Source organism: Panthera leo, chromosome E1 (genome assembly GCF_018350215.1).
Source record: "Panthera leo isolate Ple1 chromosome E1, P.leo_Ple1_pat1.1, whole genome shotgun sequence".
NCBI lineage: Eukaryota > Metazoa > Chordata > Mammalia > Carnivora > Felidae > Panthera > Panthera leo.
Window position 1 is genome coordinate 47152806 of NC_056692.1, and position 16359 is coordinate 47169164.

Consider the following 16359-nt stretch of genomic DNA (forward strand, 5'->3'; position numbering starts at 1 on the left):
CCATGGTCTACCCTACATTATAGTTATTTTTTTTCTTCTTTATTTATTTGTGAGAAAGAGAGAGACAGAGAGAGACAGAGCATGAGTAGGGGAGGAGCAGAGAGAGAGAGAGGGAGACACAGAATCTGAAGCAGGCTCCAGGCTCTGAGCTGTCAGCACAGAGCCCGACACGGGGCTCGAACTCGGGACTGTGAAATCATGACCTGAGCTGAACTCAGACACTTAACCAACCGACTGAGCCACCCAGACACCCCTACGTTTAGTTTTGAGAGACAGAGTATGAGTAGGGGAGGGGAAGAGAGAAAGGGAGACACAGAATCTAAAATGGGCTCCAGGTTCCAAGCCCGACGCGAGGCTTGAACTCACGAGCTGTGAGATCATGACCTGAGCCGAAGTCAGACACTTAACCAACTGAGCTACCCAGGTGTCCCAAGAAAAAAAATTTTTAACTACATTAAGTGATAGATGTTAACTTATTGCAGTAATCGTTTTGCAATATATATCAAATCATTATGTTGTACACAACTACTTTAATGTTATATGTCAATTGTATCTCAAGACAAGTGGAGAAGGGAGAAAGTAACAAAAAAAAAAAAAAAAACAGAGGAGAGAGGACATAAGCAGTAAAGCAATTTTTGAGAATTTGTGGAATGTGGAACTGGGAGAAGAGGAATCTGACTTCGCAGGGAGGAAGAACTTTCAGAAGTGGAGGGGAGGAATGAGACAGCTAACTCAGGGTTCCTAATGGGAAATTTAGTGACACGTGCATACACGTGAGAGCCCTAGCCACCTTCCGTCATCTAATTTCCCAGGATGCTGGGCATACACACTCTCTCAGACCCCTAAGTTCCAGCCACAGGCAAGAAATTTAAGAAATCTTCCCTTAAGAAAGCAAACAGACTCACAGGAGAAAAATTAAAAAGAGAAAAATGAAAATACACAAAAATAACAAATACTGGTATCTGGGGTTCCACCAAAGAAAAGGAAGTCTCACTCCCCAATCACCTTACAGTGAAACTTACCAGTTGAGAAACCATGGCCACCCATTACCCAGAGTGGGTGCTATTCAGTGTCTCACTCCATGAACAGCTAAGGTTCATGGTATCCAAAAAAAAGCCTCCACTATTAAGGAGAGAAAACTGAAAGAGAAGAATGGAATCTGGGGCACCTGGCTGGTTCAGTCAGTAAAGCATGTGACTCGATCTCAGGGTTGTGAGTTCAAACCCCACATTGGATATGGAGCCTACTAAAACAAAACAACAACAACAACAACAAATTGGACACCTGGGTGGCTCAACTGGTTAAGCATCTGACTTTAGCTCAGGTCATGATCTCGCTGTTCATGGGTTCAAGCCCCACATCGGGCTCTCTGTCAGTCAGTACAGAACCTGCTTCAGATCCTCTATCTCCCTCTCTCTCTGCCCCTCCCCACTCATCGCACACACCCTCTCGCTCTCTCTCTCTCTCTCTCTCTCTCAAAAATAAACATTTAAAACAAACAACAAGCAAAACAAAAAGAATGGAATCTGAGGTAACAAAAAAAAAAAAGCTCAAGAAAACTATAATAAATGTCATCAGAGAGATAAGAAGTTAAGAAAGGGCATTACTTCCAAGAAGAGGATGATCTAACATAGGAACAGAGGAAAAAGCTTTGGGAAGTTATGTAACATAAATAATTATTGTTAGCTAAACTTTCCAAATTCAATAATAAAAATTAAATATTTCAGTAATTCAATAATTAAAAATTGGGCAGAATATTTCAACAGACACTTCACCAAAGATTTGCTTCACAGACAAGCAAATAAGTATATGAAAAGATATTAAGCATCATTAATCACTAGGTAAATGCAAATTAACATGGAATTAACATGGCGGTGCACAGCCTTGGTATGTGTTTGCCGAAACTTAGAGTCAAAATTATATACTAAAAAGGGTGAATTTTATTATATATGAAAGGTGTACTTCAAGAATTTTTTAATTACCATTAATAAGAAACATAAGAAAATATATCGTTAAACAGGATGCTTCTATGAAAAGGCAACAAAAAAAAGCAACTTTTAGAAATTAAATAACTGGGGTGCCTGGCTGGTTCAGTAGGTAGAAGTGTACAACTCTTGGTTTCAGGGTCGTGAATTCAAGCCCCATGTTGGTCATGGAGCCTAGTTACAATAAAAATTTTTTTTAAATTTTTTAACGTTTATTTATTTATTTATTTATTTATTTATTTATTTATTTTATTTTTTTTTTTATTTTTTGAGACAGAGAGAGACAGAGCATGAACGGGGGAGGGTCAGAGAGAGGGAGACACAGAATCTGAAACAGGCTCCAGGCTCCGAGCTGTCAGCACAGAGCCCGATGCGGGGCTCGAACTCACAGACTGAGAGATCATGACCTGAGCCGAAGTCGGCCGCTTAACCGACTGAGCCACCCAGGCGCCCCTTAACGTTTATTTTTGAGAGACAGAGAGACAGAGCACAAGCGGGGGAGGGGCAGAGAAAGAGGAAGACGCAGAGTCCGAAGCAGGCTCCAGGCTCTGAGCTGTCAGCCCAGAGCCCGATATTGGGCTCAAACCCACGAACCGTGAGCGTTGGTGGTACAGTGGTGAGCATAGCTGCCTTCCACGAACCATGAGATCATGACGTAAGCCGAAGTAGGACACTTAACCAACTGAGCCACCCAGGCACTCCATAAAAAAATTTTTTTTAAAGACTAGAAATTAAATATCTGATAGCTGAAATAAAAACTTAACAGAAAGTCTGGAAAAGAAAAAGAAAGAAATCTCCCCGAAAGCAGTCCAAAAGGACAAAAAGACAAAAAAAAAATTTAAAAAGACAAGAAACTTAGTAAGATCAGTCTAACAGATCCAACATCTAACTAGGAGTCCAAGAAGAAAACAAAGCAAATTTGGGGGAAAATGAGCAAATAACAGAAAAAACTTCCCCAAAATTAAAGAACACAAATAAATCTCCATTTTAAAAGGGCCCACCAAAAGTGCCAAATGGCTCAGTGGGTGGAGGGTGTAGAGTACAGGACTCTTGATCTCAGGGTCCTGAGTCTGAGCCCCACACGTGGTGTCCAGTTTACTTAAAATAAAATAAAAAAATTTTTAATTAAAAAGAAGGGAGAGAGGGGCGCCTGGGTGGCTCAGTCGGTTGGGTGGCCGACTTCGGCTCAGGTCATGATCTCACGGTCTGTGAGTTCAAGCCCCGCGTCGGGCTCTGGGCTGACGGCTCAGAGCCTGGAGCCTGCTTCGGATTCTGTGTCTCCCTCTCTCTCTGACCCTCCCCCCGTTCATGCTCTGTCTCTCTCTGTCTCAAAAATAAATAAACGTTAAAAAAAATACTTAAAAAAAAAAAAAAAAAAAAAAAGAAGGGAGAGGGACCACCAAGCACCCAGCGCAATTAATGAAACAAAAACCTACATCAAGGGATATGGTATTACTGAAAAACCTCATGAAAGTAGAGACCATAAAAAGGGCCTAAAAACTTTACAAAGGAAAAAAACAAGTCACACGTGAAGAAAGTCATCAGAATGGCCCTAGACTTCTCAGCAGCAACACTAGATTCTGGAATACAATCAAGCAAATCTTTCAAGTGAAACTGATTTTTAAATTTAGGATCCTATATACCCAGCCAATCTATCAAGTATTAGAGTTGCAAAGGGCATTTTAAACATCAATGATTTTTTTTTTAAGTTTATTTCTCATGCACATCCATTCTTAGGAAGCAACTAGAGGTTGTGCTGAAAAAGAGAAGTGGATCAGGAAAAATGTAAGACTCAAAAAACAGAATCTACATGGGGAAGCAGCAAAAAAGAAGTTCCAATGTGATGTTCAAAAAATCTACAAGAGCAATCAGTTCAGGTGAAAGCATAAATGGAGAGGGGTGCAGAAGGGAGAGCAACAAGCAAAAAACATGGAACTGTTATTTTTTTTTAAACATTTTATTTTTAAGTAATCTCTAAACCCAATGTGGGACTCAAACTCACAACCCCAAGATCAAGAGTCGCATGCTCTACCAACTGAGCCAGCCAGGCACCCATGCAACTGTTACATTTGACAGTTTAGAAAATAGCAGGAGATATTTTACAGACTTGACAGTGCACTGGGCTAGATACACAGAACATTAACCAAGTAAAAAAATAAGGCAATGAACGCCAGGAAAATAGTTAGTAATAATAATTATAATTATAGCACGGTATTTGGTTCAACTGTCAATATTTACATACTTATGATAATGTAATATATTCCTCAACATTTATCCAAAAATCATGCTATAATGAGAAGATATGGAAAAGGGTAATTATAATAAGGCTAAATCTTCATCTATCATTAACAAAGTCAAAAGAGAAATGTCAGAAACTGATAAACCAAATATAAGCATATTATTTTAAAATACTGTGGTAAATCCCGGGGGGGGGGGGGGGGGGGTTACAGCTACAAGAATTGAAAGTCACCTTTGGAGGGGTCTTGGGTGGAAAGAGGTATAGGCAGGGAGCTGCTTTTGTTCACTATTAGCCTTTAATACAATTTTAATTTATGTTACCTATGTTCATACACTACCTTGATAAAGACCGTGACAGGGGAAAATCTTGCTATATATCAATTAAAAACAGTTTGTTTGATATAATCTTGGTTGTACCTTTTTAAAAATATGTAGGTAAAAACATGTTATAGGAAATGGTATAAAAACATTCCTGGTAGTTACCTCTGGTTGGTGAGATTATAGATTTTCACTTTCATCTTTGTATTATGTGTATTTTCCCAAAAGAGTAAATCTGCACTATTTTTATAATTTTTCACCACAATTCTTAAAAACAACTTGAAAACAGATGAGCTCCCCGGGGAAGAAGGGAGATAGTGAGAGGGCCATGCATGGGCTGGTTTGAAAACCTGGAAAACTGGTGTTGAAGGAACAGGCAGAGAAAGGCAGCACGAACTACCAAAGAGTTAGAGTAGCAAGAGTGCTTTCTATTACTTTAATGACCATTGCAAATAACTGAAGGAAATATACTATTCATAATAGTTCTGGAATAAATCAGATGTGAGGTAAACGAAATTTTTTTAATGGGTAAGTTAAACATTCAATATTTCTTTTTTGGGGGGTATTAAAGCTCTGTTTTAATGCATATTTTTACTTAAATGGGGTCCTCAAAATATTTTTAGACCTGGCGAATCAGATGACATCTTCTGACAGAATAAAATACTACTTCACTAGACTGGAATTAAGGCCCTGATATCTGCACAGAATCTCCATCTTCAGTTCAGGAACGTACCAACAGATGATAATAGCTACTATCTGTTGAATCTTTATACCATGTGCCACTGTCCGAGGCGTTTCACATGTATTAGCCATTTAATCCTCACAACACCCTGAATCAAATGCTATGATATCTCCATTTTACAAATGAGCAAAGTGAGACACTGTTAAGCAAATGGCCCCTTCACCACAGAGCCCAGATTCAAATTCATGAAGTCTGGTCCAGATTCTCCACTTTAAATCTCTGTGCTCCATGCCACCTCTTTAGATCCTTGACACACACGACAAAATGTATCTATACTCCTCAGATTCTCGTACATCTTAACAGCCTAAAATCTTGTGGTGGGTTCACACACGCAGGTGCCTGCCACAAGTCCCCACACTCACAGTGTGGAAATCAATGGTATGACTCCACTCACAGTAGTCTTCCGACAAATCCTTCCGGAATAAATTATCCAAAATGACCTAAGGCAGTCCAAAAATCCCAGATAATATGAAAGACTTACAACCCAGCTCTCATTCATCGTAAGAGAACGGTTTTAAAACTATCGGAACAAAATGTCCGATCAAAATGATTTTATCAAGACTGTATTTATAATGATCAGCCAATTCCACTCCCAGGTTACACCCTTAAGAAACGAAAACACTGTGGAGACAAAAACCTACACACAGAATGTTGATGTCAGCATTATTCGCAACAGGCAAAAAGTGGAAACAGTTCAAATTTCCATCACTGGACGAACAGATAAACAAAATGTGGTATGTCCATACAATGGACTATTCTTCAAATACAGTACTGCTACATGCTACAACATGCATGAGCCTTGAAAACATTATGCTAAGTGAAAGAAGCTACATGTTGTATGATTCCATGTATATGAGATTTCATCCAAAAAAGACAAATCAACACAGAATGAAAATAGTTATTGTCAGGGGATGGCAATGGAGGAAAGAGAGAACCGGGAGTGACTGCTATGGGTACGGGTTTCTTTTGGGGGAAGATATGAAAAACTGGTATGAAATTAGGGAATGCCGATGGCTGCACAACTCTGTGAATATATTAAAAAACACTCGATTAGACGCTTTAAAGAAGGGTGAATTTTATGGAATATATATATTTATATCAATAAAGCTGTTGTTTCAAAAAATGAATTATTGGGGGATGCCTGGGTGGCTCAGTTGGTTAAGCGTCCGACTCTTGATTTCAGCTTAGATCATGACCTCACGGGTTTGTGAGTTCAAGCCCCACAGTGGACTCTTTGCTGACAGCATGGTCCCTGTTTGGGATTCTCTCTCTCTCTCCCTCTCTCTGCCCCTCCCCCATTCTCTCTCTCTCTCTGTCTCTCAAAAATGAATAAACTTAAAAAAAAAAAAAAGACTTAAAAAAATTGAATTACTGGGGTTCCTGGGTGGTTCGGTTGGCTAAACCTCTGACTCTTGATTTTGCCTCAGGTCAAGATTTCATGGTTAGTGAGATCCAGCCCCAAGTGGGACTCTAAACTTATAGCATGGAGACTGCTTGGGATTCTCTCTCTGCCCCCCTCCCACTCATGCATGCTTGTGTGCAGACATGCGCATGCTCTCTCTAAAAATAAATAAATAAAACATTTAAAAAATTAAAAAATAATAAATACTGTTTGAGAGTTATTCAGTAATTTAGGTGTCCAATCAATGTTAGCTATTACTGTTACTATTTTAAAAAATCATTCAGTAGTCAAAACGTAGTATTTGAGTAACAGAACTTAATAGCTAGAAAAATATAAAATAATTTTACATATACCAATAAACAAAACAATTAAAACATAATTACATTGAGTTATAGGCACTTTCATTCTTTCTATATGATTTTACATATACGCACTTTTAAAGTGAATTTTGCCGGGATGCCTGGCTGGCTCAGTTACCTTGGGATCATGAGTTCAAGTCCCACATTGGGTGTAGAGATTACTTAAAAAGATAAACTCTTAAAGTGCATTTTGCAAGTGTAAGTTTTGTGTTTTTTTAAAGAAATGTTCTGCCTCCTGAGGCTTAACCATTTTAAAGAACTGAAAGCATGAAAAAATTAGAATGAGGGTCAATGCTAAACTAGTGCTCAACTATAAAGTTGAGCCTATGATATAGGCTATAAGCAGGCATTCAAAGAGAAAAAAAAAGACCAAGGTGAGCAACAGTACTCTGGGAAGACTTCTGGGAGATGCCTCCTGGAAAGCAGGAAGCGGGATTCGGGATTCGGGCTTGGCTAAGGGGCAAGAAGGGAGGAATCAATTCAATGCAAAGAGGGTATCTGCTAGGATCTGCTCCGGTCTGAGTCCCCCACCACAATCACCACCTTACAGCCCCTGTATGCCCCCTCCAGGGATCTGCAGGCACAGGGAGCACACCCCCCCACCACAATCACCACCTTACAGCCCCTGTATACCCCCTCCAGGGATCTGCAGGCACAGGGAGCACACCAGGTACTGAAGACGAAGAGAGAGTCTACTGGACTAGATCAGAGCTCCCGGCCTCAACAACCCCAGTCCTGCCGTCCATACACGTTTCAGTACATAGCTCCGCTTCCAAGTACTCGCCGGGAAAGACGATGGACGCGAACTGTACACAAGACAGCGTACTACTGCACACCTCAGATGTCCCTGCTCGCCACTCACAGATCAGGCTGCCCAACTTTTTAATAACTCGTTGAGGCCCTCATTTTCTTTCTTTCGCTTCTCATGTTTAACCTCTTCAGATACAGATACCTGAAAACAGATCCCGCTCATTTCCCTTATAATCCTGAATTCCTCTTGCCACTCAAAACACGACCGTTCCTCCAGAAGCCTATGTGATGCATTCCTCTGTCTACACTTCTGATGTTGTCGAGGCCTGGAGAACTCTGAGGAACCTCCTGAACTGATCTTCCATTCAGTGCTTCCAAACCTCTCCAGATCCCCACTAGCTACCTCACCCTCCAATCCATCCTACAGAACAGAAGCCATGCTAAACTTGCTAACATCCCACTAAAATCATATTCCACTTGTTTCCAGATCTTCTGATCGATCACCAATACCCGCAAATGAAACAGAATTGAAACAGATGGGGTAGGGGGCAGCTTCAGAAACTACCTCCTCCAGTAATACTCTCAATTTGGGGGGAATGAGCTGGCTGCAATGGTGACTTAAGAGTCTCCATGATTTGATTTGGTTTTGTTTCATTCTCCTGCGTGCTGCTGATGGGAATACAGCACATCCCCCGGGTGTTCCAGGAATGAAAAATGACAGAGGATCACTGATCCAGCCTGAAATTTACCCTACAGATGAGAGCCGGAAAGTACAAACACTATAGCCTGGTTCTCTAGATACTGCCCAACGACAGACCTTTACGGTTTTTTTTTTTTTTTAATTTTCTCTTAATGCATATTTATTTTGAGAGAGCAAGAGCAGGGGAGGAGCGGGGGGGGGGGGGGGGGGGGGGGGGGAGGGAGGGAGAAAGGGAGAAAGAGAGAGAGAGAGAGAGAGAGAGAGAATCCCAAGCAAGCTCTGAGCTGTTAGCACAGAGCCCGACGTGGGTCTCAAACCCACGAAGTGTGAGATCATGACCTGAGCTGAAATCAAGAGCCAGATACTTAACCAACTGAGCCATGCAAGCACTCCTACAGTTTCTTATTTACATGCTCATGCTCTTGCTAAACCAGGTTACTTAAGACTGCCCACACTTTAAAATCAGTGCCTAGCTGGCTCGGTCTGTGGAGCATGTGACTCTTAATCTCAGGGTTGTGGGTTCAAGCCCCACGATGGGTGTGGAGGTTACTTAAATAGAAAATCTTTTTGGGGCGCCTGGGTGGCGCAGTCGGTTAAGCGTCCGACTTCAGCCAGGTCACGATCTCGCGGTCCGTGAGTTCGAGCCCCGCGTCAGGCTCTGGGCTGATGGCTCGGAGCCTGGAGCCTGTTTCCGATTCTGTATCTCCCTCTCTCTCTGCCCCTCCCCCGTTCATGCTCTGTCTCTCTCTGTCCCAAAAATAAATAAAAAACGTTGAAAAAAAAATTAAAAAAAAAAAAAAATCTTTAAAAAAAAAAAAAAAATCAGTGCCTTAGTTCATGTTCCTCCCTCCCTTGGTCTATCCATCATCACCTTGCACATGCCCATCCAGAAAGCATATACCCACACCAACTCCCCCAAAGAGGGTATGATCTCATCCTCCTCTAAATCTCTACTGCATTTTGTAGTTGACTTGTAGCAATCAGGAATTACACAAACACTGAAAAGATACTTGGTTGACACTGGTTGGAATAAATAATGCCAAACCAGTAACAAATTCTGCTTCAGATAAATCTACAGTTCATTCATGGCATAGAGGCCACTGTTCTCTGTCATAATCCTTAGAGGATATAAATCACCTACTCTCCCAGGGTACCACCAGGTCTTTGGCTTTCTGAAGTCATCAGAGGTTCCAAATTTCATAATTCCAACTAAGTATAATACCTCAGAAGTCCCACACAGGTTACATGAAAAAAAAAAAAAAATTCCGTTTCAAGTATGATTTAATTTTTTTAATTTAGCAAATGCTTGATTTTAAGGTGCTGCCAGAATTCCACCAAATGCCTATTAAAACACATTTTTGGGGTGCCTGGATGGCTCAGTCGATTAAGTGTCTGACTTCAGCTCCGGTCATGATCTCATGGTTCATGAGTTCCAGCCCCGCATCCGGCTCTCTGCTGTCAGCACAGAGCCTGCTTCAGATGCTCTGTCCACCTGCTTCCCTCCCCTGCTCATGCTTTCTCTCTCTCTCAAAAAGAACCATTTTTAGTTTTTTTAATTTTTTTTTAAACATTTATTTATTTTTGAGAAACAGAGACAGAGCGTGAGCAGGGAAGGAGCAGAGAAAGAGAGGAAGACACAGATCTGAAGCAGGCTCCAGGTTCTGGGCTGTCAGCACAGAGCCCGACGTGGGGCTCGAACTCACAGACCGTGAGATCACAGCCTGAGCCAAAGTCGGACACTTAATCGACTGAGCCACCCAGGCACCCCACTCAAAAATAAACATTTAAAAAATAAATAAAAATAAAAAAATAAAACACATTTTCTATATAGTCTTTCTCAGTGTGTTGACAAAATATATCATACAACCTACAGGCTAAAATATTCTAAATTAAACAATAAAAATAAATAAAAGACTTTTTAGCCAAATGCCTCTAGCTGAAAAAACTAGATGATTTCAATTTTATATTAACAAACTGTCATCTCTATCATACTGTCATGTGAATACCTTATGTACCCATTTAAAATTTTTCTCCATAAAAGGTAAACATTTAACTCTCCAATGAAAAAAACTTGTTAATCTATGATTTTAGGGGTACCTAGCTGGCTCAGTTGGTGGAGCATGCCATTCTTGATCTCTACCCATTGGGAATAGAGATTACCAAAAAAAAAAAAAAAAAAAAAAACTTAAAAAAAAAATCGATGGTGGGGGGCACCTGGGTGACTCAGTCCGTTGAGCCAGTCTTGATTTCGGCTCAGGTCACGATCTCACGGTTCAGGAGTCTGAGCCCTTTGTGGACCCAAATACAGAGCCTGCTCGGGATGCTCTCGCTCTCGCTCTCTGCCCCTCCCCTGCTCATATGCGCTCTCTCTCTCAAAATAAATAAACTTTAAAAAAAATTGATGGTTTTAGAAAAGTAAGCTTGTAGTACCAACCAACGTCTTTGCATCATGAATAGTCATATTACCTACATAGTAGTCGACAGACGAATAAACTAGTGAATAATTTCTTTTGCTGGGAATTTAACATGTTAGTACTTAAGCCAAAGTTCTAGTCCACGAAAATCAATCAAGTTGTTCTAAATTACCAATAAAGAGTAATCCTTTGACAGTACAGGATTCAAAGCCACCAATCCTATTTCTTTATGTGCTCTTGGGATATCAAGTCCCACAATGTTTTTTTCTTCCCAAGCATACACATATACACACACATTTACCTGACAGCCTCCTTCCCAGCCTTTATTGTCTGGAAGTACAGACAATAAAACCAAAGAAACTGGTGCTCAGCCTCAACAACTCACTGTCATGCACTGTTACTCATTCCGGCCAAGTGGACATATTCTCAAAGTTTAGAACACAAAATGCATGATCCCTTTTACCCTGATCTTGAGAAATAATGTGCTTTAAAAAGTAAATCGTCCAACAAGTTAACACCACATCCAATAAAGAGAGGCAAATGCCTGGCAAGTAATATGAAATAGCCGTACGAAATATGAAATAGCGTAAACGAAACACGCTAACTCTGCGACTAAAAACACTCACTGGGTCAAACTATCAAAATTTACTTAGACTAATTTTTAGTTTCCCAAATCCCAAATATTTAGGAGCTATGGCACCCATTGTAGAATTATCAAAACTTCCATCTATTACAGCTCTTACCTAACCATCATTTATCTAACCAATCTTTGATGAGTGGCTGCTATGTGCAAGATACTGTACTGGGAACTGCAAGGGATAGAAGATTAATACAAAAAATATAAGCCTTAACTTCATGTAAACATAGGACAAGAATCCTACCAGGTAGGATACAAATATCATTAATAAAAACAAAATGTCACGGAAGTACACAAATATACAAATTTGCTTTTTGTTGTTTTTTTTTTTTAAAGGACACCTAAACACAAATTGTAATTTAAGTCGGCATACACACAAGCTCTCAACCCTAAGTATTGCCTGCTGGTCCCTCAAAGAGAGGTCAAAGTTAGCTGAACGACCCTGCCAAAATGCCTCGGCTCTGTCTAGCCCCAAATAACTTGCTCAGATAGTGTAATTCAGTCTCTCTGGGTCTTTCAATTCTGGGCAGAAAGAACCACATGCGATTTCGTAAGGTAAAAACTATTACTATAAAAGATACGAACTTGGCGAGAAATGAAAAGTGGCATGCAGTTCCTTCTACGTGCAAGACATAAATACTTGAACTTGATTCATTCCCTTCAATCTCCTCCCAGCCTCCCTTCCTTCTCCCCACCCCCTCCCCCCCCCAACCGGGCAAAGGCAGGCAACTAACTATTCTGTCAGGCAAAAAAATTACCTTCTGCCCTTGCTGTTAAGACAACCCATATGAGTCTAGTCTGGCTTAACACACTCCTCCATAAGTAGTTAAGCATTTATAAAAAAAAAAATGGAAATATTTTAATTTAACCTCTTCTGCTACCCTAGTCTCTTTTTAAAACCAGTGACACACCTTAATTACTTTGTTAACATCCTATTTCTTCATAAACTTAACTCTGTAAATGCTCGTAAAACTGGAATCTAATTTAGTTACTCCAGACTGATGAAAATGTAAAGGAAGAATCTCGTAGGCTCTTGTTACAAATTACTTTTTTTTTTTTTTCACAATTTAGTAACCCGCAACTGCGTATTTAATACAAAGCAGCAATTGTGTGTCTGAAATCAAAACAAAAACGAAAACAAAACAAATGCATCTCGGCACCAGCCCAGAGAAACTTTCTGTGAGAAAAAAGGAGAGAAGTCACCCTGGAGAAATTCATTACACATCCAAGGAAGACTTATCCTTAGAAACAGAATGGGGGGGGGGGGGGGGAGTCATTTTGGAATAAATCCCCACGCACTTCTGCTGTGTAACTTAGAAGTTAGTCCAAAAGTTCACCTTCAGCAATTATGTCTGCATATGATCAACTATACATCTTCTGCAACAGGTGATTCGAAACTGCATTTCTCAGGCGAAGCAAAGGGATCGAATTAGCTAAGCCGCGTGTTGCCAACGCTTTTTCCTAGTTTTATTTTGGATTTTACCAAAATGACCTGGAATCGAATGTACTGCCAAATTCGTTTGGGTTTCGTCCGGTTTTCTACGTTGCTTTTTAATCAGCCATTTACTAGCAACTGTTGCACGAGCCCATTAGCACCCGAGAATAAAAACAAACACACAGGACCAGATAAGGCTCCCCTACTAACCCCACTGATCCATTTCCTTAACACAATGTTAAAACCACACTGCTAGGAGTGTGAAGAGAAGCATGTTTTTGTGTATCTGTGTGCCACAGTCTGTCTAAATCCTCAATTCCCTTTTAAGGAACAGATATATAATAAAAATCTAAAAGAAACCACATTAGAAATGCAAAGAGGTTTGCAAAACAAGAGGCTTCTTTCATTCCAAAAACCAAACCAAAACAAGGGGAGAAAAATGAATGCAATGGAAATGTGTGTGCCAAAGTTTCAATCCTGCCCGGTGGAGACACTGCACTGGCACAAATTTTGAAGAGGAAAAAGAGGGGGGTGGGGGGAGAGAAAGAGAGAGCGAGTGTGTGGCCTGCAAACTGCAACAATGCAATCTCCATTTTGAACAATGCGCCTCTTTCCTCTTGTAAATCTAGTTTTTTGCCACTTGATGTGCCGTCGCATTTCCCCTCCGTTTGGGGGGCGAGGTGGGGGTGGGGGGAGACCAGAGAGGGAGCGAGCAAGGGGGGAGGGTAGAGGAGGTGGGGAAGGAGTCTGCAGCAACTGGGCTGGGTGGGTACCTGGAGTGCTGCTATAGGTGCTATGGCTCCTGAAGCTGCTTTCCGTGCAGTAACTGGCGTCGTCGTCGTCGTCTTCCATCTCCTCCGGATAATCGGAATCATCGTCGTCCTCCTCCATCTCATCCTCCTCGTCGTCCTCGGAATCTTGGGTCTCCTCGGCGTCGCCGTCCTCCTCCTCCTCCTCCTCCTCCTCGGAGACCATGTCCTCCTCCTCCTCCTCCTCCTCTTCGCTCTCGTGGTCATCGTACACCACTTTGTTGACGGCCCTCCGGGCCGGGGTGGTCCGGGCCAGGTGGCCGCCGCCGCCCCCGCCCCCCGTCCTGCCGCCCCCGCCTCCTCGCCCCCCCCGGCCCGGGGCGCTGGTGCTGGGGGGGGCCGGCGGCGGCGGCGGCGGCGGCGGCGGCTTCCTCCGGCTACTGCTGCCCCCCCTGGGCGAGCTCAGCCGCGTCTTGGGCGCCACCTCAGCCTGGGCGGCGGCCCACCTGCCCCGGCTGCTGCCGCGGTGCCGCGAGCGGAGCCCCCCGATGGGTCCGGACGTGGGCGGAGGCGGCGGCGGCGGCGGCGGGGCCGGGGTGCAGCGCTCCGCAGCGGGAGCCGCGGGCTGCTTGGGCGGCCTGCCCCGCCGGCCCCTCATGTCGGAGCCGAGGCGGGGGGAGAAGGGAAAGCGGAGGGGGGAGGGGCGGGCGGAGGGGTGGCGGTGGGGGGCGCCGGGGCCGGGTGGGGAGGCCCGCGGGGCCGGGCGGGAGGGGCCCGGCCGGCGGAAGCGGGTGGAGGGAGAAGGCTCAATCCGAATTGCTGGGGCCCCACTCCGGATCGCCTTCAGCCGCCATCTTGTTTCTTCCCTCTCGCTCGGTGACTGGGGGAACCGACAGCGGCCGCAGGCCCGGAGCGCGGTCACGTGAGCTGCGCCGCCGACGAGCCTGGGACGGAGCGAGGCCGCGCGGCGGCCGCTAGGGGGAGCGCGGGAGCGCCGGGTCGGGGGCGGGGAAGCAGGGGCGCCTCCGCGCGGCGCGGCCGGACCGCGGACTCGGGCGGCGCGGCGGAGAGGGGCGCAGTGCTCGCGAAGTGCCCCGGGGCACTGGCCAGGGGAGACTACTGCTTCGGCGGAGTCCCCGCCGGCGCCTGGACTCAGCAGATCCTCCCTCTCACGTCTCCTCTTCCCCGGCTCGGAGAGGAGGGCAGGAGCGGCTCCATACTCGTCCCCCTCCCGCCCCCTTGGGGGAAACTGATGCTGAAAAGAGCCAAAAAGATGTCCGGAGGGGGCCGCCTGCACCAGCGCGAGAGGGAAATTAACCGGGGCCCGGGGAGACGAGCCCGCAGAAATGTGAAACTCCTAAGACCTGGTTCTAGACAATCCTAAAATTGATCCCAATGACAACTACCCAGGGGCTGTGCCAGGAACCACGCCCTGGGCTGCCAGACCCTGAGGGAAAGTCGCTCTGAGATTCAGTGGATAAAATCCCCACCCGAAGAGCCTCAGCCGGAACGCAGCTACATTCCAGTCTCCTTCCACCTTTCCCAGTGTCCCAGCTAGAAACTCGACCACCTCGGCAAGAACTTTCCAATTTCTTATTAGCAGTAGAAAGGATGACTTCCCGCCTAAAACCTAGTTCGAAATGTTGTGTGTTTGTGTTATCTTTTCTGGAAATAATTTTAATTTCTTAAAGTCACTAGATCTCAGCTTAGCCCAGGGAATGAATCATGATGATGAAGTGTCAGGCACCGCCAGACCAAGTCAGGTGTTCAACTCACAGGAATCAAGGTCAGCTCGGGATTAGAGAAAAGTTTTATACATGTATTAATATCTATCAAGGGGCGTATGGGTGGCTCAGTCGGTTAAGGATGGGACGCTTGATCTCAGCAGAGGTCTTGATCTCAGGATCCTGAGTTGAAGCACTAAGTTGGGATCTGCGCTGTTCCTGAAGCCTACTTAAAAAAAAAAAAAAAAAAAAAAAAAAAAAAAAAGAATATGTGACAACCAAAAAGTGATATTTTTTTAATGTTTTTATTTATTTTTGAGGGAGAGAGAGAGACAGAGCACGAGCTGGGGAGGGGCAGAGAGAGGGAGAGAGATACAGAATCTGAAGCAGGTTCCAGGCTCTGAGCTGTCAGCACAGACCCAAGGCGGGGCTGGAACTCAAACACGAACTCATGAACCTCGAGATCGTGACCTGAGCCAAAGTCAGGTGGTTAACCGACTGAGCCACACAGGCGCCCCCAAAAAGTGATTTAAAAATAGTTAGGAGGATTCTGTCCACCAAGTGGCTTAGTACAACCTAATTAGAAGAATAGAACACAAGTGAAATGAAAATGAAAATACAAGCGTTAATTGCCAAGTAAACTCAGTATAATTCTATTTCATCAAGGGTGGCGAATTTATAGGCCTTCAAGGACCACGTAAGCAAAGAAAACAAAGTGGGCAAAGTGAAGACTGGCAAATGGAAGAGCCTGTGCTTTGTTTACAGAGGGCAGCTATAGAAATATGGGTGTAAAATAGCCAGATCTTCAAATTCTTCGAGGGAAGGTGGAAGTGTGCATTTCATAGGAAATCTCTTTGTTTATATAGGGCCACCAAGTCGATTAAAAAAACAAAAACACGGGGTGCC

General features: G+C 43.6%; 1 protein-coding gene across 13 annotated transcripts in view; it reads right to left on the reverse strand.

Annotated features, from left to right (window-relative positions):
- BPTF (bromodomain PHD finger transcription factor) overlaps positions 1–14387 on the reverse strand; it is a 148046-nt gene extending 133659 nt beyond the window's left edge. For all 13 annotated transcript variants that reach the window (XM_042915788.1, XM_042915785.1, XM_042915784.1 and 10 more), the window contains exon 1: positions 13754–14387. In XM_042915788.1, coding sequence (XP_042771722.1) covers positions 13754–14387 — 634 coding nt within the window. The remainder of the gene's footprint in view (positions 1–13753) is intronic.
- Positions 14388–16359: the final 1972 nt, after the last annotated feature.